The sequence below is a fragment of the Zea mays genome, chromosome 10, assembly GCF_902167145.1.
Source record: "Zea mays cultivar B73 chromosome 10, Zm-B73-REFERENCE-NAM-5.0, whole genome shotgun sequence".
Classification (NCBI taxonomy): Eukaryota; Viridiplantae; Streptophyta; class Magnoliopsida; order Poales; family Poaceae; genus Zea; species Zea mays.
This window is the reverse complement of record NC_050105.1, coordinates 72,372,968-72,396,561: the sequence shown is the minus strand read 5'-3', so window position 1 is coordinate 72,396,561 and position 23,594 is coordinate 72,372,968. Positions and strand designations below refer to the sequence as shown.

General features: G+C 42.5%; 1 protein-coding gene and 1 long non-coding RNA gene across 2 annotated transcripts; both read right to left on the bottom strand.

The window, feature by feature from the left end:
* Positions 1-2,783: 2,783 nt before the first annotated feature.
* LOC109942984 (uncharacterized) lies at positions 2,784-3,173 on the bottom strand. Its single transcript, XR_002265560.1, has 2 exons — positions 3,103-3,173; positions 2,784-3,015 (listed from the first exon to the last, which is right to left on the bottom strand). It is a non-coding gene; the product is annotated as an uncharacterized lncRNA (long non-coding RNA).
* A 17,157-nt stretch (positions 3,174-20,330) lies between these two features.
* On the bottom strand, positions 20,331-23,545 carry LOC103641204 (IST1-like protein). Its single transcript, NM_001301532.1, has 6 exons — positions 23,432-23,545; positions 23,177-23,309; positions 22,977-23,080; positions 21,872-22,043; positions 21,642-21,782; positions 20,331-21,562 (listed from the first exon to the last, which is right to left on the bottom strand). Exons 1-6 carry the CDS (start codon positions 23,491-23,493, stop codon positions 20,624-20,626), a joined length of 1,551 nt encoding a protein of 516 aa, NP_001288461.1. The 5' UTR covers positions 23,494-23,545; the 3' UTR covers positions 20,331-20,623.
* Between the last annotated feature and the right edge of the window lie 49 nt (positions 23,546-23,594).

Genomic DNA, 23,594 nt, shown 5'->3' with positions numbered 1-23,594 from the left:
TTCTGCGCGCTTCTGGCGCGCATTGAATGCGCCTGCAGGTGACCATTGGCGCGAAGTAGCCGTTGCTCTGCTGGTTCACCGGACAGTCCGGTGTACACCGGACAGTCCGGTGAATTATAGCGGAGCAACTTCCCGAGGCTGGCGAGTTCCAGAGCCGCTCTTCCCTGGGGCACCGGACACTGTCCAGTGTACACCGGACAGTCCGGTGAATTATAGCGGAGCGCCTCTGGATTTTCCCGAAGGTGAAGAGTTCAGCGTGAAGTCCCCTGGTGCACCGGACACTATCCGGTGGTGCACCGGACACTGTCCGGTGCGCCAGACCAGGGCACACTTCGGTTATCCCTTTGCTCTTTTGTTGAACCCCAAAACTTGGTCTTTTTATCGGCTGAGTGTGAACCTTTGGCATCTGTATAACTTGTACACTAGAGCAAGCTAGTTAGTCCAATTATTTGTGTTGGGCAATTCAACCACCAAAATCATTTAGGAACTAGGTGTAAGCCTAATTCCCTTTCAGTATGGTCCTATAATTATTAATGATTTTTCCCGCTTCACTTGGGTGTTCTTTTGCAGGATAAATATGAAACCCAAGGAACTCTAAAGCGCTTCCTAAGGAGAGCTCAAAACGAGTTTGAGCTCAAAATGAAGAAAATAAGGAGCGATAATGGATCTGAGTTCAAGAACCTTCAAGTAGAAGAATATCTTGAGGAGGAAGGCATCAAGCATGAGTTCTCTGCTCCCTACACACCACAGCAAAATGGTGTGATAGATAGGAAGAACAGGACACTCATCGACATGGCGAGAACTATGCTTGGATAATACAAGACACCTGAGCGGTTTTGGTCGGAAGTTGTAAATACAGCTTGCCATACCATAAACCGGCTCTAACTTCATCTCCTCCGCAAGAAGACATCATACAAACTCCTAACCGGTAACAAACCCAATGTTTCTTACTTTCGAGTTTTTGGGAGCAAATGCTATATCTTGGTAAAGAAAGGTAGACATTCGAAATTTGCTCCCAAAGCTATAGAAGGGTTTTTACTAGGTTATGATTCAAATATAAAGGTGTATAGGGTCTTCAACAAATCATCGAGTTTAGTTGAAGTCTCTAAAGACATTGTATTTGATGAGACTAATGGCTCTCCAAGAGAGCAAGTTGATTTTGATGATGTATATGAGGATGAGGTTCCAACGGTCGTAATGCGAACAATGGCGATAGGTGATGTGCGACCGCAGGAACAACAAGATCAACCTTCTTCCTCTACATTAGTGCATCCCCCAACTCAAGATGAGGAACAGGTACCTCAAGATGAAGGCTTGGATCAAGGGGGAGCACATGGAGAACAAGATAAGGAGGAAGAAGCACAACAAGCTCCTCCAACTCAAGTCTGGGCGACAATACAAAGGAATCATCCAGTGGACCAAATTATGGGTGATATCAGCAAGGGAGTAACTACTCGCTCATGTTTAGCTAACTTTTGTGAGCATTACTCGTTTGTTTCTTCTATTGAGCCTTTCAGGGTATAAGAAGCCTTGCAGGATCCGGACTGGGTGTTGGCCATGCAGGAAGAGCTCAACAACTTCAAAAGAAATGAAGTATGGAGCCTGGTGCCACGTCCAAAACAAAACATCATGGGAACCAAGTGGGTGTTCCACAACAAGCAAGATGAACACGGTGTGGTGATAAGGAACAAGGCTCGACTTGTGGCAAAAGGTTATGCCCAAGTCGCAGGTTTGGATTTTGAGGAGACTTCTGCTCCTGTAGCTAGGCTTGAATCAATTAGTATATTATTGGCCTATGTTGCTCACCACTTGTTTAAGTTGTTTCAAATGGACGTGAAGAGTGCCTTCCTCAATGGACCAATCAAGGAGGAAGTATATGTGGAACAACCCTCGGGCTTTGAGGATGACAGGTATCCCGACCACGTCTATAGACTCTCTAAGGCGCTCTATGGACTTAAGCAAGCCCCAAGAGCATGGTATGAATGCCTTAGAGATTTTCTTATTGCTAACGCTTTCAAGGTTGGAAAAGCTGGTCCTACTCTCTTTAATAAGACTTGTAATTGTGATCTATTTGTATGCCAAATATATGTCGATGACATAATATTTGGTTCTACTAATCAAAAGTCTTGTGAGGAGTTTAGCAGGGTGATGATGCAGAAATTCGAGATGTCTATGATGGGCGAGTTGAACTACTTCCTTGGATTCCAAGTGAAGCAACTCAAGGAAGGGACCTTCATCTCCCAAACGAAGTACACTCAGGACTTACTCAAGAGGTTTGGGATGAAGGATGCAAAGCTCGCAAAGACACCGATGGGAACAGACGGACACTTGGATCTCAATAAAGGAGGTAAGTCTGTTGATCAAAAGGCATACCAGTCTATGATCACTACACGACGGTTCACTTACAGCGACCTACGGTTGGTTGCTAAAACGGCCTTCAGCGACCTACGGTTGGTCGCTAAAAACTTTTAGCGACCCATAAGGATGGTCGCTGTAAGTGCCGTCGCTAAAGGCTTTAGCGACCGACATCTTTTTAGCGGCCGACCGTCCATTGCTAATATTGTATATTTAGCGACCAACCGTGGGTTGCTGTACTATAGATTTAGCAACCAACCGTAAGTCATCATACTATACATTTAGCAACCAACAAAAAGTCGCTCTTTTTACGGTTGCTATTAATAATAATATATATTTAATTAAGCACCACACATCACAGATTTTTATACACAAATCATAAAGACATACACAGTTAATCAGTATACCACAGTCATAGATCCATCACATAAACACAAAAGCACCACAATTATATATTCACAAAAGCATCACAATTATAATATCATTCACAACTAGATCATTTACAGTTTGTTGAAATGGGAGTACAACGCCACTAGACTGAAGACGAGTTTGACTGATGCATTCTAATAATAGGTTCAAAAGCACCACAACGACATCACTCCCGCACTGATTGATAATCACAAAGAACTGAATCGGTTCTTTCCCCTCATAAAAGCGCGCCTGATTAGAAAGCAAGCATAAATTAGAGAAGACAAAAGGGTCTATATCTAGTTTAACAATTCTAATTAAATAAAATCAGTAAGTTACCTGGATAGCCTGAAACTTAGCAGATTCAACCATCTTGCTTGCAAGTGAAACTGTTATTAGCCTATCCTCCTGGATAATAATTTGAAAAAAAGCCTTTATTGTTCAAGTTGATTTAACAAGATAATTGAAGACTACATAATCAACAAGCATAAGGTTATCCAGAATCTCATTAATATGCACAACCAGCATAGGTAACCTTTTGGTTTTAGTTCACACACCAAGAACATGAAATCGGTGTTATCTGGTACTTCAAATCTTTCAGATCTTATTTACAAACTTCAAAGATGACAACTAAAATAAGGCAACTATGGTCTAGAAAGTCAGAGATTTACAAACTTCAAAGATGACCAGCTTAAGGATCGAGATGAACGCCCTTTACTCCTAAACTAGTAAACCTATGGTCATCAAATTTTTACACAAGTAAGATAAAGAAGTTATCTACAACTTTCTTATATAACATGTCTACAGAAAACATGGTTTACTTTACTCAATTATTACCACAACGGAGAGGATGTGTGCAGCAAAATTTAGCTCAGGGACAATCAGATTCCCTATGCAAGATTATGACAAAACCTAACCAGTACTCAGTTCTGCACCCTCATACTTAATCCTAAAGCTTCTAATTGACATCACGACACAAATCAAGCTTTCCAAGAAAAATGCATGAACTCAATCTCTTCTAATCATTCACAAGTTCTTCTTTTAATTAGATAATAGATATTATTTTAACACTTTATGGAAACATTCAGTTTTGGACTAGTATTTTTATGAGTGATAGGTGATAACCAATCATGGTTAAGGCACAAATTTCACATGATCATGTTCTATATATTACTTACCCCGGAAGAGATAATTTGATAAAGAAATCAAGCATGTGAGAGCGAGTTAATTCCAGACTCCATACCTTTTTAAACGCATGACCATTCTAAGTGTCATTAGGCTACTACAACATCATGCAAAACTATAAGAACACCATTTACTATTTTTAAACATATACACTATTTATAAATCATTTCAATTACTTAATAGGTATCGATCCAGTTAAACCATTAACCTCTCACCACAAATCATGAAATCTGAACCAAACATTAAGACTCACACAAAACTAACTATTTAACAAAGCATATGCCAATTCAAGACAAACATTGGTTGAGAGTTTTTTTAAGCATAATTAGTATTGTGTTTAACTCGACCTAACAAATGGGAGAACAACGATGATTATATGCTTAGAATAGAACAAGTATACGGTCCATGCATTTTATCAAACACCTAGAACGCATGTGCCGGATTACTGAGCAAAGCACACTATACTACCCCATAGGAAAATAATATACCAGCAACTACACACAAGAAAACATAGCTCATCGTCATAGAGCATCACATCAAAATCCTATGAAATGTTGCGAAAACAACGACGATTAACGGCTCACCTATTAAACCTAACATCTGACGGGCGCTGCACAAATTTCACTTCTCTTTTCTTCATCCAACAGACTTCTGAAATCTCTCACCTACGGCCACAGGTTTGTTGGGGAATGACAGCAAGCTCTGGCTGATGCTGGGAGTAACCGACCGCTAAGGAAACTCGACCGGCGGCTAGGGAAGAAGACCAGGCGCCATAGAAGGGGATCCTGCAGGGGGAGCTCGACCATGGAGATCCAGGACGGCCATGGCTGGTGAAGGCTCTGCGCGGTTGACAGCGTTGGGGGAAACTCGCGAGCAACCACCAGGGAGCGACTCGACGAGCATCAGAGGGCAGCGCTGGCATGAAGAGGGACGAGGGAGGGACTGGCGCAGGAAGGGAGAACCGAAGACAAGGGAGGGCGAGCTCAGCTGGCGCTACTGGCGGCCATGGGAGAGGGAGCGCGCACAGGGTGGGATTCAGGGGGAGCCGCCATGGGGAGAGGAGGAGATGGGGGCGAGCTGCAGGTGGAGGAGAGCGCGGCTGTGAGGGAGAGCGCTGGGAGACGGAGCTTGGGCGAGCTCCATGCCTGGGAGCTGAGGGTGAGTGCAAGCAGGCAGGGAGAGAGAGCGACGTGAGCGAGTTTGGCTTCTTCACGTAGGAACAGAGAGGAGATTTCCAATGTTCCATGGTTACTGCTGCTGCCCGCAAGGGTGAGGGCACTCACACCGGAAGGACACCAGAGGAGAAGCAGCAGAGGTCGTCGAGCACCAACGACGAAGGGAGCGACTGTGGACGGACCTAGGTGTTCCACCACCATGTGACCATGGCTGAACAAGGACGGCCGACGTGAAGGGGATAAGGAACTTTGGCCCAAACGCCATGGACGAGCTAGGGCTGCAGCTACCAGAGGAAGAAACGCTGAGCACCACAGGGATGGGTGTTGGGGACTTGTTCTCAAATGCTAAGAATTAAGAACAAGGCAACACAAAAAATGTTAAGTGTTAAGGTCCTTCGTCCTCCATAACGATATATCCCTTCGGGATATAAAGCATCTCGGACGAAGGTTACGAAGGACATACCTTCGTAAGCATAACAACGAAGAATGATGCATTCACATAAATCATAGAATATGAAATAAACATTTAAATATTGTCATAGAATTATCTCTACTTGTATTAATGAATATAAATGACTTTGAATTACAAATGTACCTTCGGTCCTGCGGAAGGCAAAAGTACCAGCGTGATGTGAAAGCAAATGACAGATTCACGTGAACAGTACAGAGGTACTGTTCATCTATTTATAGGCACAGGTCGCAGCCTGTGACAAATTACAATTATGCCCCTTGCAAAAGTTTACAGCATTGACTCAGACCTATATGTATAAAAAGGTCATTCTATCTCTATGTCGGTTTAAAACGCCGAAGCTCCATGAAAAGGGACCTTCGGCCATCTCTTGGAGACGACTTCAGCCGAAGCTGCTTCTTCGTGTGAGACCTTCGGCGCACCGAAGCACGACCCCAACAGTAGCCCCTTTCGCGGTGCTAGATCGTTCTTCGTAACGAGCTTGACCCGTGAAAAAAGCCTCTTCAGCTTCGGGAAGCCGAAGGTCCAAAAAACACCTTCCCTGAGCTCGTTGCGGAGAAACGATCCGACTTCCGAGCGCGTGTCGGTCCCACCTTGCAGAGTTACTGTTTGATCCTTGCGGTCCACTGCGCAGCGGGTACAAGTTACTGCGCGCCTGGTGTAACAATTCCGCCGCTTCGCCTTCTTACCTGCAGCACTATATAAACTGACAAGTAGTTGTGAAGTTACCACAGCATTCATTGCTATTTGCACTGTTTTGCTGCCGAAATTTTCCATCATAGCCGAAGCTTAAGTCCCAAAATCGAACGAAGGTGCTTCTCAACGTCCGCTTCGTCAGAAAGAAGAGCTTCGGAGAAAAGAAAAAAGGAAAAAGTTTTTGACTTCCCAAACTTAGAATCAAATGGCGAGAATACGCTCTACTGCCAAAGTTGTACGTGAGGGAGACGAAGCCGAATGTTCAGACACTGTGCCCATCTCCGAAGCAATGCAGCGTTCCGGTCTGCGGACTACAGAAGAAATGCCTGCTGCTGAAGCAGGCCCAACAACTGCCGAAGGAAAAGAAAACATTGAAGGGACTGACTCCGAAGATGACTATCACTTTGCTATGCCCAGCAAGCCCAGTCACCTGGATTTTGGGAAATCAACTGTTTCCAAAGCTGACCTTTCGAAGATGGTGAAAGCAGGTTATTTCAATAAGGACCAGAAGAAGCTACTCCGCTTCGGGGAAGAAGAAACCACCCCGAAGCCAAGGAAGGATGAGATTGTTATTTTCAAGAGTTTTTTAAAAGCTGGGCTTAGATTCCCTCTCCACGGTATTATTGCAGAGATACTGAAGAAGTTTGGTATCTATTTTCATCAATTGACTCCTAACGCCATCGTTAGGCTCAATGTTTATATCTGGGCTCTCCGAAGCCAAGCTATGGAACCATTTGCCGACAGCTTCTGCCGAGTTCACGAATTACATTACCAAACGAAGGCCAGACAAGATGGGCTACATGATAATTTCGGTTGTTATAATTTTGCCTACCGGAAGACAACAAAATGTCCTGTCATCAGCTACCGGAGCAAATGGCCAGCAGGTTGGAAATCAGAGTGGTTTTATGTAAAAGTTGACGAAGACAAAGAAAAACTGGTACAAAGCCCTTTAGAGTTAATCTTCGGAGAGACAAGGCCACGATGCCACATTGGCGACCTAAAAGGTCCCACCTGGGCTGCTCTGGGTGAATTTGAAATTATCTCAAAACATATTGGCACCAGGGATCTGGTTCAGGAATTCTTGGCATTCAGAGTTTTCCCTACTCTAAAAGAGTGGGAAATGCCGAAGCTGGAGGGAGAGAAGAAGGAGGGGGAGCTTGTCCGGCTTCCCTATTATTTCAAGTTCAAGAAATTCTTCAAAAAACCCTGCAAAGAATGGTTAGAGACTGTTGAAGTGATGTGCAACGAAATCCTGGGGAACTACTCCAAAAAAGAGGATCAACTAATGACAGCAGCCTTCGGTGCCCGACCGAAACGAAGGTTGAACCGAGTGCTTGACGCCCTAGGCTTCGAATACCCAGACTATGAACAATTGAACAAGGGTGCCGAGGGCCTTAAAAGAAAAAGAATAGCCGAAACTCCGATCACGGATGAAGAAAGACCAGCAAAGGAGAAGAAAATTCTCAAAAAAGGAAAAATATCTGCTCCGAAGCGCAAATCACCCGAAGAAGAGGGGACCCCCACACCGCCTTCTACCAGCGACGTGGAGGAAATTTTAAAGGTAATGACTGAACCCATGCCTACGAAGCTAAGTCCATTAGGGCTCCAACTGACGAAGCTTTTTGAAAAGGTGGACGAGCCGGATCAATCGAAGATAAACAAACCCAAACGGCAAAGAATCATTGCGGTAACTGAGGTTATCGACAAGACGCCGCCAAGGGCATCAATCCAAAAAACGGCAGCTGCCGAGGGTACAGCAATCGTCGAAGGCGTAGCTTCGGAGGTCGCGGCTACCGAAGCCGCTACAGCCGAAGATACAAACTTAGAACCCATGATTGAAAATATCAACAAGATTTTGGAAGACATGGCTGCGGAAGAAGCTAGTGCTATTACTGAAAAAACCATGGCTACAGTGCCTGAGAAAGGAAAAGAAATAGCCGAAGACCCTTCGGACGACGAGGCCTACTCTTTCCAGAACTTAGTTGGGCAAAAACTGACGAAGGACGAAATAGAAGAGCTTAAAGACTACGCCAAGTCTTGCGGCTACAAGTCAGGTGCCCTCCTATTTGGGGGTGTAGATGATGAAAAACTAGGCTGTATTCGAGACCAGACTGGGGCTAAGGTAATCGGTACTCTATCGAAGAGTATCGGTTTTCCGAAGCTAGAGACAGACATCAGCCGCTACCGACGACAACATATCGTCGGCAGCTTGTTTTATTCTAACTTCAAGGTAAACAACCTTTTTCTCTGGTTTTTATTGCCGTTAACAATGAAAATATTACTTAACATAAGTTGTTTCTGTTCAGAGCATGCTACTGAGCAAAGCTCTGAAGATGCAACAAGACTTGGAGGACAAAAAGCACGAAGCTATAATTGAAAACTTGGAAAGCAAAATAAAAGAGCAAACTGCCATCATTGAAAAGAAAGACTTCGAGCTCCAATCGACCGAAGGCTTGCTGGCTGAAACTGAGGCTAAAATATTAGAGTTAAATTCGAAGCTTATCAATCAATCAAAACAATTTGATCAGGAGAAGCTAGAACTGAATTCGAAGCTTAAAGCCGAAGTCCAGACCAGCTCAGAATTGAAGAAAGCATTAACAAGCCTTCAAGACAAATGCTTGAACTTTGGCAATAATTGTATTGGTCGATTAAAGAAGATATTTTACTCTGTTGGAGCCAGCAGTGGGAAATTTAACCCTTCGGCGGAAAATTTACCCCAGGCCTTCGATCATATTGAAGCTGAAATCGAAGAGCTTGACGAAGTTATAGCCGGGCATGGCGACTTCTGTGCCTGGGTAGCTTCTCGGGGTACGGCTGCTGCATTTCTGAAGGCCGGCTGCGAACATGGAAAAGTTGTCAACAGGCCCAACTTCACCTTATCTCCATCAATCCTGGATGATATGCCTGACCTCGCCCGAAGTATCTCCAATAGATTTATAAAAATGATATGGACAAAAGGCGGGCGGGAGAAGGCTGGAGATGAAGCACGAAGTCATCTTGAACCAGTAAGAAATAATACTTTGTACTTACCTTTTTCTTTGCACTTGATTTTTACTCACGATTCCTTGATTTATGTAGGATGACGAAGGTGAAGATGATGCCTAAGTTATGTCGCCGAAACTGTCGCCGAAGCTGAAGCTTAATGAAGATCAGTAGAAATGTACTATAGGAAAAAACTCAGGATACTTTTGTAACAAGTTTTGTAAATACAATTGAACTGTCCTCAAGGAACTTTGTACATACCTTGTAATATATTCTTACCCTTCGATTGAGTCGCTTTGATGTGGACGAAATCAGTATTTTGAGCCGAAGGCGAAAAAACACCTTCCCTTCTTTTCGTACACAACGAAGCCTAAATTGCCGCTTCCTCTTTTTGCCAAAGCTTTTCTTCACATAGCAAAACACAAAAAACTACTTCTTTCTGCCGAAGCTTTTACATAGCAAAACATAAAAAACTACTTCTTCCTTCTGCCGAAGCTTTTAGATAGCAAAACATAAAAGACTACTTCTTCCTTCTGCCGAAGCTTTTACATAGCAAAACATAAAAGACTACTTCTTCCTTCTGCCGAAGCTTTTACATAGCAAAACATGAAAGACTACTTCTTCCTTCTGCCGAAGCTTTTACATAGCAAAACATGAAAGACTACTTCTTCTTTCTGCCAAAGCTTTTACTTTTACACAACGATTCACAAAAAACCAATTCTCTTTTTTGCCGAAGCAACCACTTTGGTACATAAATGCTATGAATGAATGCTTATGTATGCAAATGCCATGATGTAATGTAATGTGCAAATGAATGTCCGAAGCCACACTCATCCATCATTTTCTTAGGAGCAAAACACACGTCAGCTCTGCATTCCCTTAGGAACGACTTTGGAGCATCTTTGCCTTTTACTTAGGCAGTGTCAGCGTTGACTTTTCGCTGTAAGCTCTGCATCCCCCTAGGGACGACTTTGGAGCTTCTTCGCCTTTTACTTAGACGGTATAAGCTCTGCATTCCCTTGGGAACGACTTTGGAGCTTCTTCGCCTTTTACTTTCGGCGGAATCAGCGTTGACTTTTCGCTGTGAGCTCTGCATCCCCTTAGGGACGTCTTCGGAGCTTTTTTCTCTTTTTCAGTTTCGGCACTCGATGGTGCGCTCTCAGCTTTTACATTTACATTCTTTGGGGGATTTTGCTCTTATAAAACTAAAAAGGGAAATTACATATGATAGCCCCATTAAAAACCTTTCTCCCCCTTTAGAAAGGAAAAGGGTGCCATGAAAAGAAAAGAAAAGATAAAATTACATCGAGTTATACATAAAACCGCCGAAGCTCATCTGCATTCCGAGATCTTGGAATTCCGTTGCCATCCATGTCCTTTAATCTGGACTTTTTGTTGCTTCGACGGTTTTTTAATAATTCGAAGGTTCACCTTGTTGCCACGAGTTCTTAAGCTTCAGCAACTTAAGCCTGTGGAGAAGATAGGTTTTGCTCTTAATCAACCATGAAACTATTATATGAAAACTGAAATATTCTTTATTTCACAGAAAATAGAATTTAAACGGAAAAAACTGTTATCGAGGTAGGATATTTGTCAATAAATGTGCTTCGACTCTGGCACAGTACTGTTGACTGTGCGAGCTTCAGATTGCTCTCTGAGATCCCTTTGGTGCGAAACATATTGGCTCCCTTCTGGCTGTTGAACTTGTTGCAGCGGAGGTGGAGGCGAAGGCCGTTGCCATGAGGCTTGAGGTTGACTTGCCGAAGCTACAGAAACTGCAGGATGGTTGCCCACATATTTCGGGATGTAAGGCTGATGGTATGAAGCAGTATGCATGACCTGCTTCGGCTGTCCCTGTTGCGCTGCAGCTTCTGCTAGCTCCTTTTGTTTTTGGATGGTGACGTGGCACATCCTGGTGGTATGGCCCTTGTTCTCACCACAGAATAAGCAAAATGTCCTTCTTGGTTGATCTTCAACCCTTCCGCCGAAGCCCCTAGCGCCTCTGCCTCTTGGAGCTGGTGGCCGAAAGAAAGTTTGCTGTTGCCCCGAAGTCTGTGAGAAGCACTGCGGCCTGTTCTGCTGACTCCCCTTATCATCATTTTTAAGTGTTGTGGAAGGACCTGACATGCCTCGGATAGAATCTTCCCCCGAAGCCCCTGGTCATCTCAGAGAATCTGAAGGCTTCCTCCCTTCTTTGGCGAAAGTCATTATCAGCACGAATGTACTCGTCCATTTTTTGGAGCAGCTTCTCCAGAGCCTGAGGAGGCTTCCTAGCAAAGTATTGGGTTGCAGGTCCAGGACGAAGCCCCTTGATCATGGCTTCGGTGCCATAGCGATGGTCTATAGCTTTTTTGGGCGGCATGACGAAGGTGTTGTTTGCCGAAGCTCAAGAAATGGAAGTGAGTTCACCGGAGGTGGGCGCCAATGTTGGAGACTTGTTCTCAAATGCTAAGAATTAAGAACAAGGCAACACAAAAAATGTTAAGTGTTAAGGTCCTTCGTCCTCCATAACGATATATCCCTTCGGGATATAAAGCATCTCGGACGAAGGTTACGAAGGACATACCTTCGTAAGCATAACAACGAAGAATGATGCATTCACATAAATCATAGAATATGAAATAAACATTTAAATATTGTCATAGAATTATCTCTACTTGTATTAATGAATATAAATGACTTTGAATTACAAATGTACCTTCGGTCCTGCGGAAGGCAAAAGTACCAGCGTGATGTGAAAGCAAATGACAGATTCACGTGAACAGTACAGAGGTACTGTTCATCTATTTATAGGCACAGGTCGCAGCCTGTGACAAATTACAATTATGCCCCTTGCAAAAGTTTACAGCATTGACTCAGACCTATATGTATAAAAAGGTCATTCTATCTCTATGTCGGTTTAAAACGCCGAAGCTCCATGAAAAGGGACCTTCGGCCATCTCTTGGAGACGACTTCAGCCGAAGCTGCTTCTTCGTGTGAGACCTTCGGCGCACCGAAGCACGACCCCAACAATGGGCACCGAGCGCAGGAGCAGAGAGGGAGGCGCTAGGAAGTTCCTGACTGGACTTGGGCGGCGCAGGAAGATGGAGCAGAGCTGAGCATGACTGGCGAGCTGGAGGGCAGCGAGCAGGGAGGGCGCGGAGGGGGCGAGCTCGAACCTCCCTGGTGGCTGGCGCTAGAGGAAGATGGGGAGGGGATGGAGAAGATGAGGTGCGTGCAAGAGATAGGGCTGGGCGGACGGCTGAGTTATGGCGGCGGCACCCGCCATGGCTGAGGGAGGGGGTGGCCATGGGAGTAGTGACGGCGGCTGCGCGCGTGGAATAGGGTTTCGTTTGTTTGTTTAGCAGGCTTTTAGATGGGCTTTGGTGAGTAAATAAGAAACACAAAAATCACATACCTCTATAGCGACCCACCATCAGTCACACACTTATCTCTATAGCGACCGACCATAAGTCGTTAAATTTCTAGACTTTTAGCGACCCAGAGACCGTCGCTATAAACGCATTTAGCGACCAACCATCGGTCCATAACTTTTAGCGACCAACCGTCGGTCCCAAATAAGGGTCACTAAAGATCAACCGTCGTGTAGTGGATAGGTTCTTTACTTTATCTTTGTGCTAGTAGATTGGATATTATGCTAAGTGTATGCATGTGTGCTAGATTTCAATCCGACCCCAAGGAATGTCACCTTGTGGCCGTGAAGCGAATTCTTAGATATTTAGTTTCTACGCCTTGCTTCGGGATCTGGTATCCAAAGGGGTCTACCTTTGACTTAATCGGATATTCGGATTCCCACTATGTCGGGTGCAAGGTTGATAGGAAGAGCTCATCAGGGACTTGTCAGTTTCTGGGAAGGTCCCCAGTGTCTTGGAGCTCTATGAAACAAACATCCATTGCCCTATCCATCGCTGAGGCCGAGTATGTTGTCGTAGGATAGTGTTGCGCGCAACTACTTTAGATGAGGCAAACCCTCCTGGACTTTGGCTACAATCTGAGCAAAGTCCCACTCCTATGTGATAATGAGAGTGCAATCCTCTTGGTGGATAATCCTGTTGAGCACAGCCGCACTAAGCATGTAGACATCCGACATCACTTTTTGAGAGACCACCAGCAAAGGGGAGATATCGATATTTACCATATTAGCACCGAGAACCAGCTAGCCGATATCTTCACCAAGCCTTTAGATGAGACAAGGTTTTGCTGGCTGCGTAGTGAGCTAAATGTCTTAGATTTGTGGAACTTGGATTGATCTATGGCCTACATGTGTTTTATACCTTTGATCATGTTACTTTAAGCATTAACGTCTCTACATGCTTATTTTTTGTGCTCAAGTTGTACAAGTCATCCCCGGACCTCACACGTCCCTATGCACATGATGCACATGTTTAGGGGGAGGATGTACTACAACTTGATCCTTTGAGACTAACGTGTTTGCTTGAGTACTTTTGATATAGTCTCAAAGTTGAATTGAAAGGGAAAAGGTGAACTTGGACAAAGAAAGGGCTTCCACTGCATTCCGGTATCAATATATCTTGTCCCAAGTTCTTATTTGTGTCCTCATTGCCTTTTGATCGTATTTGACATTTTGGTGAGGCAATGGGGTTAAAGGGCCAACTAGTTCTTCTAGTTTGGTGCTTAATTCCAAAGGGGGAGAAATTAAGGGCAAACCAACTGGATCTGCTAACCACTTGTGAATTTCAAAAGAATTTCAAAACTTTAGTGTTAGATTCTTGGTGTTTGATCAAAACCCTCTTATTGCAAAAATTGTTCTCTTATGGGGGAGAAATTTGATTATGGGAAAAGGGGGAGTTTTTGGCATTTGATCAAATTTATTCTTGAAAGATCTTTTGATTTGACAAAACAAGTGTTTTTGACATAGAGATAGGAAAAGAATTTATTGTGTGAAAATAAACCAAGTGGTGGCAAAAGTGATCCAAATATGCCAAACCCTATGTGAGGTGAATTTATCTTCAATTTGCACTCTTTAGCTTCTCTTTGAAAATGTTGTTGCATTTTGAGTTGCTTTTAATGTTTTGGCATAAATCACCAAAAAGGGAGAGATTGAAAGGGAAATGTGCCATTGGGCCATTTCTATAAATGTTTTGGTGATTAGATGCCCACCACATAAGGTTTTGGTTGATATGTGCTAAGTATCAAAGAGATGCAAATCAAGAATCAAGGTATGACTCTAGCCTTAGTGAATTGTTTTTGGTACTAACATATTCCTCTAAGTGCTAGGAACATTGTCAAATAAAATGAGATTGGATTGGAGAAGTTTGGCTAAGTCCAGCCAGACTTGCACCAGCCTGCGGTGCACCGGACAGTGTCCGATGCCCAGGCTAGCGTGCTCGACGAACTCATTGCTCTTGGGAAAAGTTGGGGGAGCCACGGTAAAATTCACCAGACTGTCCGGTGTGTCACCGGACTGTCCGGTGAGCCAGCTGCGCCCGCGCCAACGGTCCGCAGCGCAATCAGCGGGCGACGCGTGGCCCGCGCCAACGGTTACCAGGCCGCACCAGACTGTTCGTTGTGTCACTGGTCTGTCCGATGTGCCAAGGGGGACATGGCTGCAATGGTTGGCTTCGCTAGGAAAGGAAGGAAATCGTGACTGTTCACTGTCCGGTGGTGCACCAGACTGTTCGGTGGTGCATCAGACTGTCTGGTGCGCCCACGAACAGAAGGCAATTCTGGCCTTCCAAATGGAGCTCCAACGGCTCCTAGCTGCCTTGGGGCTATAAAAGGGACCCCTAGGCGCATGGAATAGTACACCAAGCACCTCTTGAACATCCTAAGACGCTGAGACCTCACATTCGCGCATTTGATTCACTGTGATAGAGATTCGAGCACTTTTCTGAGTTGTAACTCTATTATGCTACTTTCGTGTGCTCGTTCTCGTCTTGTGTGCGTGTTAGTGTTGTGACTCTCGCTTTTGTGTGTGTTGCTATTCCCACCTTACTCATGTGCTCATTCGAGATCATTTTGTGTAAGGCGTGAGAGACTCCAAAGTGTGGAGATTCCTCACAAAGGGATATACTTGAGATAAAGAGAACCGTGGTATTCAAGTTGATCTTTAGATCACTTGAAAGGGGTTGAGTGCAACCCTCATCCGTTGGGACGCCACAACGTGGACTAGGCAAGTGTTCTACTTGGTCGAACCACGGGATAAAAATCGCTGTGTCACTTGTCTTTATTCTTGTGCGATTCTCTCTACTTCTATTCACTTCATAACTGCTCTAAATTTAATACTCATCTTGTGAAGAGAAATTAAGTGAAGAAGTTTTCTCCACTCATTCTCCTCTCTCGAACTTGGCCTTAGCTTTCACTAATCTATTATTAGTCCAAGTTTGTTTGGTTAAGCTATTTTTTACAGGATCACCTATTCATCCCCCATCTAGATGCTCTCATTCTATCCATGTCCCCCATTGAGAAACATGAAAATAAACTAAAACCCATTGGCTACTTCTGGTCTAATTCTCTAAATTATTTCTTCTTTGATCATGTACTAATGACACCCACTCTGATGGATGTGACCATGATATTTGGGCTAGATAGGTCCTTAGACGATGTGCCTTATTTTTTCCCACGGCGACAATGGTATTTATCATTTATGTCCTCATGTTATTCCTTTGGTGGCAATGGTATTTACTCACTTACATAAAGTGGTAATATATTTCACGCTTGTCTTTTTCGAAGTTATTGACACAACACGCAAATTCTTCCAACAATTTTCTTTGTTATCGACTTGTCATTATGTATTGATGACATAGGTTTTTCTATTCTACCATCTTGCTTTAGATATAGCAATGAAGGACTTTCTTTTCTATATTCTTGCTTTAGATATGTTAACAAATGTCTCTCTTTTCTGCCTTCTTCCTTTAGACTTAGCAACGAATGTATTCCTTTTTTGCCTTCTTACTTTAGACATAGCAAAGAAGGTCTTTCTTTTTTAACTTCTTCCTTTATACATATCAATGAAGGTCTTTTTTTGCCTTGGTGCTTTAGACATAGCAACAAAGGTCTTTCTTTTCTTGCACTTGAAGCTATGAAACATAATATCTCTCTTGGGGATCGAGAATATGCCTTTATATTCCTTAAAAGGAGTGCAATGATCTAGGGGTGCCCCATTAAAAAACCTTACACTTCATCTTTTTGGACGAAGCTCCCTATGTAAGGAAAAAGGATGCATACGTTTAGGTCGGAGTAACTTTGAAAATGAGAAAAACAAAGAAAAAACATAATGTAATTTTACACATATTATCTCCAATGATCATCTGGATTTCATGAGTGAGGGACTTCGTTTCCCTATAGATCATTGAGTCTAAAAGAGTTAGTGTGGTTTGAAGCTCTTACCAATTACCAGAAAGGGACCTTCCCAATTACTTTGTAATTTTCCTATATTGTCTAAATTGATTACCCTTCAAAGGATGAAACCCTTGTTTTATTTGCTTTACCTTTATGTTTCTCCACTTCTTGGTCTCATTTTGATATTTATTCGAATTATCAGCAGCTTTGATCGAGCCTTATTGCTTTGACCATATCTTTTGTAGTGCATTGGTGTTCATTATGATCACCTTTGTAGATTACCCTGATTGATTTCCTTTTTGCCTCTTCGGGAGTCATAGCTTCATCACCAAAAAGAAGCAAGGGTGTGAATTTGGTGGGCCTGGAGATGATGGTATTATGACTCCAAACAACCTTCATCATTTTTTCTACCCATTTTCCCTTCAGCAATCCAACCAATAACTTGGAGATGCCAATTAGAATAATTTTAGTTGCTCTTTCCACCAAAAAACATTGGACTCGAGGTGTCTCACAGATATGAAGTATGGTTGTTCCCATTTGATCACAAAATATTATATAAGTTTTGAAATCAAACTGGGTGCCATTATCGACTGTTAAAGTTTTGGGGACTCCAAGACGATAAGATGATGCTTACCACAAGAATTTTTGGATCATTGACAAAGTTATTGTAGCTAGAGATCTAGCCTCAATCTATTTGGTGAAGTATTCTACTACCACCATATCATATTTAAGATTCCCCAATGCTGGTGGCATTGGTCATCGTGTCCCATCTTTGCAGCGGTCATGATGGTTGTATTAGCTAGGTGAATGACGAAGGTTGCTTTTGATCTCTGTCACATCTTTGATAATTGTCACACCTTCGAACAAGATCTTTTGCCACATTTGGCCAATAGGACCCTTGTCAAATAACTTAGTCGAGTAGTGCCTTGGCCTAATGTTGGAACCACAGATGCCTAAGTAGATTTGTTTCATGAGTTCGTACCCCTCAGATCAATGTAAAGATTTTGAACAATGGTGCATAGATGTCTTCCTTGCATAGCTCCCCTTCTATGAGCTTGTATGGCCTTGCTCTTAACTTCATTTGGCTTATCCAAGCTTCATCATTCATTGGAGTTGTGTTTGTCAAGAAAGAAATGATTTTGAACCTCCAGTTCTCATTGTGAACTAGCAATATGTTCAAGGCTGTCCTTTTTTGCAAGTCGATGGATGGTGTTTTTAACACCTCAAATAATACTTCGGCTGGAAAAGGGAGCCCCAATGTCATGGACTCATATTTGTTTGCTCATTTCCTTCCCTCAAAATGTTCATATATAACTGAGAAGCCTTCGAATGATGGCTCTATCTAAGGGTGGAAACAGGTCGGGTATACCCATCAGGTATTGGATACGGATAGTGTAAATACCCGTTATTTCATATACGGATTCAGGTATTTTTATACCCGGGACACATACAGGTAGTACCCGGATAGTGCAGGTTCGGATCGGATACAGAGCAAGGACTACCCTGTAAATACCCGGATATTTGGGTCGGGTACGGGTACCTGGATTTTGGGTACCCATTTTTTTCTTTTCCAACATAATATAGTAATAAAATCATAACTTTTACATATGATTTCGGATGAGACTTGAAGAGATCTATAACTTTGTAGTACATCACATTTTTTGAACACTTCTTCAGGTCAAAATCATTGAAATAATGTCCAAAATTATATCAAATTAATAGACTTTATCATTTTTATGTGGGAACTTAAGGTTATCTTCACGTAGGAACTTATGGTTAGCTTCTTATACACTATTTATTAGTCTTGGTAACTTATTTGCAATTTTTGGTTAACAATAAAATATTTTATGAATTAAATTGTATTATCATGATTTTTGCAAAAAAGAAATTAATAATACTCAAATAGCCTAAAAATTCATAAAATTTTATGAAGGTGTAACATATGTCCATATAAAATCTAAAAAAATGTTTGAGTTATAAAATCTACAAGATATCAATGTTTTTTTCATTTCACTTTCACTTATTGCGTGAGTTACTCATGAAATCACTCAAAGTATCCAAATTTCAACATAATCAATACTTAACTTTATCATTTTCATGTGGATACTTGAGGTTATATTTGTACATAATATTTATTAGTTTTGGTGACTTATTTCTACTTTTTATCGAAACTAGAATATTTCATGAATTTAATTGCATTTTGATGAATTTCTGCTAAAAATAAATTACTAATACACAAATAGCCTCAAAAATTTATAAAATTTTAAAGAGACGCAACATATGTCAATATATAATCCTAAAAATATTTGAATCATAAAATACACAAGATTTTACTTTTTTATTTCATTTTCCACTTATGCGTGAGTTACACGTGAAATCACTCTAAGTGGCCAAGTTTCAACATAATCAATACTTCACTTTATCATTTTTATATGGGGACTTGAGTTTATCTTCGTATAAAAAAAATTATTAGTTTTGGTAACTTATTTGCATTTTTTTGTCAAAACTATAATATTTTGTGAATTTAATTGCATTTTGATGATTTCCTATAGAAATAATAATACCAATACACAAATAGCCTCAGAAATTCATAAATTTTTACGGAGGCACAACATATATCAACATATAGTCCTCAAAAACATTTGGACCACAAAATCCATAAGTTGCCAACGTTTCTTCTATTTCACTTTCACTTATTGCATGAGTTACACGTGAAATCACTCTATGTATTGAAGTTTCAACATAATCAATACTTCACTTGTAATTTTCATGTGAGAACTTGAGGTTATCTTTATATAGAATGTTTATTAGTTTTGGTAAGTTATTTTTATATTTTTGGTCGAAACTATAATATTTTATGAATTTAATTACCTTTTGATAATTTTCTATATAAAGAAATTAATAACGCATAAATAGACTAAAAATTTCATGAAATTTTATCGAGTCATAACATATGTCCACATATAGCCAAACAATGGGGCCATAAAATCCACAAGATGCTATCTTTTCTTCTATTCACTTCCACTTGTTGTATGAGTTACACGTGAAATCACTCTAAGTATCTAAGTTTGAACATAATCAATACTTCATTGTATCATTTATGTGAGGATTTGAGGTTATCTTGTTCTGAAATGTTTATTAGTCTTAATAATTTATTTGTAATTTCTTGGTCGAACAAAAATATTTTATAGTAAGCAATTCATGTGTTATTCGACAAAATCTGATATCCGACCAAATCATATCTATATACGTCACTTATCCGCCGAATAAATATCCAGTCTATGTATCTGTCCGGTTTCTATATACGTCACTTATCCGCCGAATAAATATCTAGTCTATATATCTGTCCTGTTTCTAACTATCTGTATCCTCCTAAATTTGATTAAAATACATTAAGATAGTATCCGTCCATATCCGTTCCGTTTTCACCCGAACCAAAAACGCTTGTTCAATCAGCAACGCCCAGAACCTATATATGACCTTCAGAAAACAAATTGATATTCTCCTAGCATCTTGCCCAACTTAAGTCCCCGTTTTCACGTGATACATGGATGACGGCTATATAGAAAAGCAGTAGTGATTCAACAGAAATTGCAAACAGTGACAAATAACCAAAGGTCTTATATCACATCGTTTTCACGGAGCTGGAGCTGTGTACCTCTCCATTGCTCTAGCGAAGTAGCATATCAGCTTGGATATCATATCACAGTAGCCCACAGTAAAGGCGCTCCGAACGACAGGATGACAGTCAAAAACTGAATCACAAGGAAGAGACTAGATGCTGAGATTCAATTTCTGTTATTACCAGTAGACTGCAGAAATGTTTCAGACAACTGATACAAACACCGCACATGTACAATTTACAGAGACAAAACTAGACAGAGGTTTCATAGTCTCCCTTTTGTCCGCTATGTACCAACTCAACATACACAGAATTTTCGGAGGCATCAGAAAAGACCAAACATAAGAGGACCGGACAGAGCTGAAAAAGTGATATCTCATGTTTCAGACTATTCTGAACAACTACTTGCAGACCACTAGTTTCCGCCTTCAGGGCTTTGGCGCTGAGAACAAGTTGGGATACGAGAAATATGGATCGTCCTCCAAAGATGACGACCTCTGCGGCACATGGGATGACACATAGTCCTGTGTATCATTGGTGAAGGAGTCCTGGTGATCAAATACCGGTTCCTGTGTCGCCTCAGTCTGATGATGGCTTTCCTTTTGGACGCTATCACCGTAATTGCTATAAACCTTGGAATTCTTCTTCAGGTCTGAAATGCGCAGTTGTGCAAGGTTTGCAGCAGCACGGGCTGCTGATGCAGCTCGCTCAGCTGATTCAGCAGCTGTCTGCGCAGCAGATAAAACGTCGTCCAAGTCAATATTTGCCCCACTCTCAGAAGGAGAGATTGTCCGCACTTGTTCTGGCTGTTTTGTGAAAATATAATCTGAGGGAAGTACTGGAGGTGTGGTCACTTCATCAATTTTCTTTGTGAGGATTTCTGGTTCTGGCTCTGTCGGCTTCACTGGAGGAGACAGAGAAGGTGAGGGAACTGTCTCGGCTTTTCCCACCGAAGGAGAAAGAACGGGCGGTGGAGATGCAAAAGGAATAAACTGCTTCTTTTCATTTGGCAAATCCGGTATGTTTGACTGATCAGATGGTGCATAAACAAGATGCTCCAAGCTTTTCATCTGAATAACATTAAAAGCACCACCAGCTGTTGGATTCTCCTCCAAGTTACCAGGATCTGAGAACTCATGAGGAAGTGACTGAGAGCCCTGAACATGTGGGCAAATATCTGGGGTCAATGGTGCGTCAGAAGGTGGACGAATTGCAGCTTTTGGGACTTCAGGCAAATCCAGTGAGTCAAGACCGGTATCTGACTCATAGTCTTCATCAGGCTGCTCGGCAGCACTTGCAACTACTGTTTCCTCATGTTTCTCCTTGGGAAGAGGTAGTGTGGATACATTGAAGTAGGTCGGTCCATTCTGAGAAGGGAAACACAGTATCAAGTAAGATTTGAATCATTGAACTAACCATGTTAGTCACAAGTCGATATATATTTACCAATAGATCTTCATGAGGTTTGAGAAATTCTGTCTCTGTCTCTGATGGATCCCAATCAACTTCATGTTCCTCAGCTATCTCCTTCAGCAGTTTCAACTTTGCATCAACAGGAGGAGGACGAATAGAAAGCAATTCAATTATCTGCAGAAGCATTAATTCTAATATGTTATGAATAACCAAACCACCAGATAACATGGCTAAACTAATTTGATTTAGAAGTGTCATATAACCTGACGATTGACCCCACAATCAGGCATCAACTCTGAAGCTGCAGCGACAAATTCCTTCCCATATTTAGTTGCAAACATCATTTGAACTTGCATCAGTTCAGGTAGATCTGCACATCTTGGAGCGGCAAAACAGACACTTGATATTGCTTCTTTGAGATCAATAGGACACTCCCTGAAGCCAACAAAACAAGGAAACACAAATGAGTGAGACTCATCTGCATCTCTTACAGAATTTTTAGTCACAAAACGATTAATCAATTTTATCAACTATAGCCCATTTGTATTCAAGAGCAGGAAGCAATATCCCTGCTTTATACTTCAAGATATTACAACAACAACAACAAAGCCTTTTTAGTCCCAAGCAAGTTGGGATAGGCATACTTCAAGATAGCACGCCCTAATAAAAATTGCAGGAGCAAAGAAAATATTATCAGTAACATCCTAAGATTTGGGATTACAATGGTTTGTGTCTCCAAACAAATAAGCAATATAACAATGCAGAGGGTATAAAAACGAAGATAACTTGTCCCTGTTGACAAATGAACATATAGCAAAGTAATGCTCATCTTTAGGGCCCAAAAGTCTCTGCTGAAAACACATTGGTTGAAACAGGCAGGTTGTCCTATAATGGAATGGAACAAACAGTCATAATCCACTATAGCAGTGAAGTAAAGACTACTAGGTGGCTGCTCGCTGTGGAAAACTAACCCACTGTTAAAAAAAACACTATAGATATCTACCGTTGTAAAGTTCAAAAAAACGGTGGGGGTACCAGTGGCACACCATGTTGAGCCAAAAAATTAGCAACCGACTGACCACTTACGGGAGATTACAATGATCCAGTGCTAAAGTGGTCGTCTCAACACATCAAGCACAGCACAACAACAACAACAAAAAAACATCTCGAGAGTTCTTGTCCAACAGAAGTAAATGCCAACAAGCCACTGGAAATCCCAAGCGAGCTGCGGGTCCAGCACAGTTTGCCATATCAAGACGGGCAGTAAATCTACAGCTAGTTTCGATTGCAACATCCGTAGGCATATTAACAAACAAATAGCGACCGCAATTACGAGTTGTAAAATCGAATTCGGTCAGAGGGGCGAACTTTTGGGCCTCGATGATGGGCAGGCGAACCGCGATGAGCTCGCAGAAGAGCTCGAGGATCTCCTGCGCGGCCATCATGTTCTCCTCCCGGATGATGTGCTCCACCTGCAGCAGCCGCAGCTTCCAATCAGCCAAGGCAGAAGCCCCCCGACCCAACCCTAGTCCGATCTAAGCAAGCCACCTGGCAACGAGAAAGCATACCCTGATCCGGGCAGTGGCCTCCTGGCCGGCCTCTAGGAGCTTGGCGATGTCCCGGCGCATCTGGCGCAGCTGCAGCTCCCGCCGGTTCCGCAGCAGCTTTATCCGCGGGATCGACAGCTTCAGCAGCGTCTTGCTGCGCGCACAACGGCACACGACATCAGAGCCAAAACCGACGCGAATCGAACCATTGTAAACTCCTCGGGACCCGGCTCCTCCAAGAAGATGCCCAGGGGGGGAAAGTGATGCCGCGCGTACCACTTGGCGCCGCGGAAGCCGCCGCCGCCGCCCTTGCTGAAGAAGGTGTCCAGCATCGACATGGCGCACCGTCGCCGATCGGACGCGACGTGGGGGAGGGAAGCGAGGATTTGCTTGATTGGGTGCCAGCGGGGGATTTATGCGGCGTGTGGGGTTCGATCTG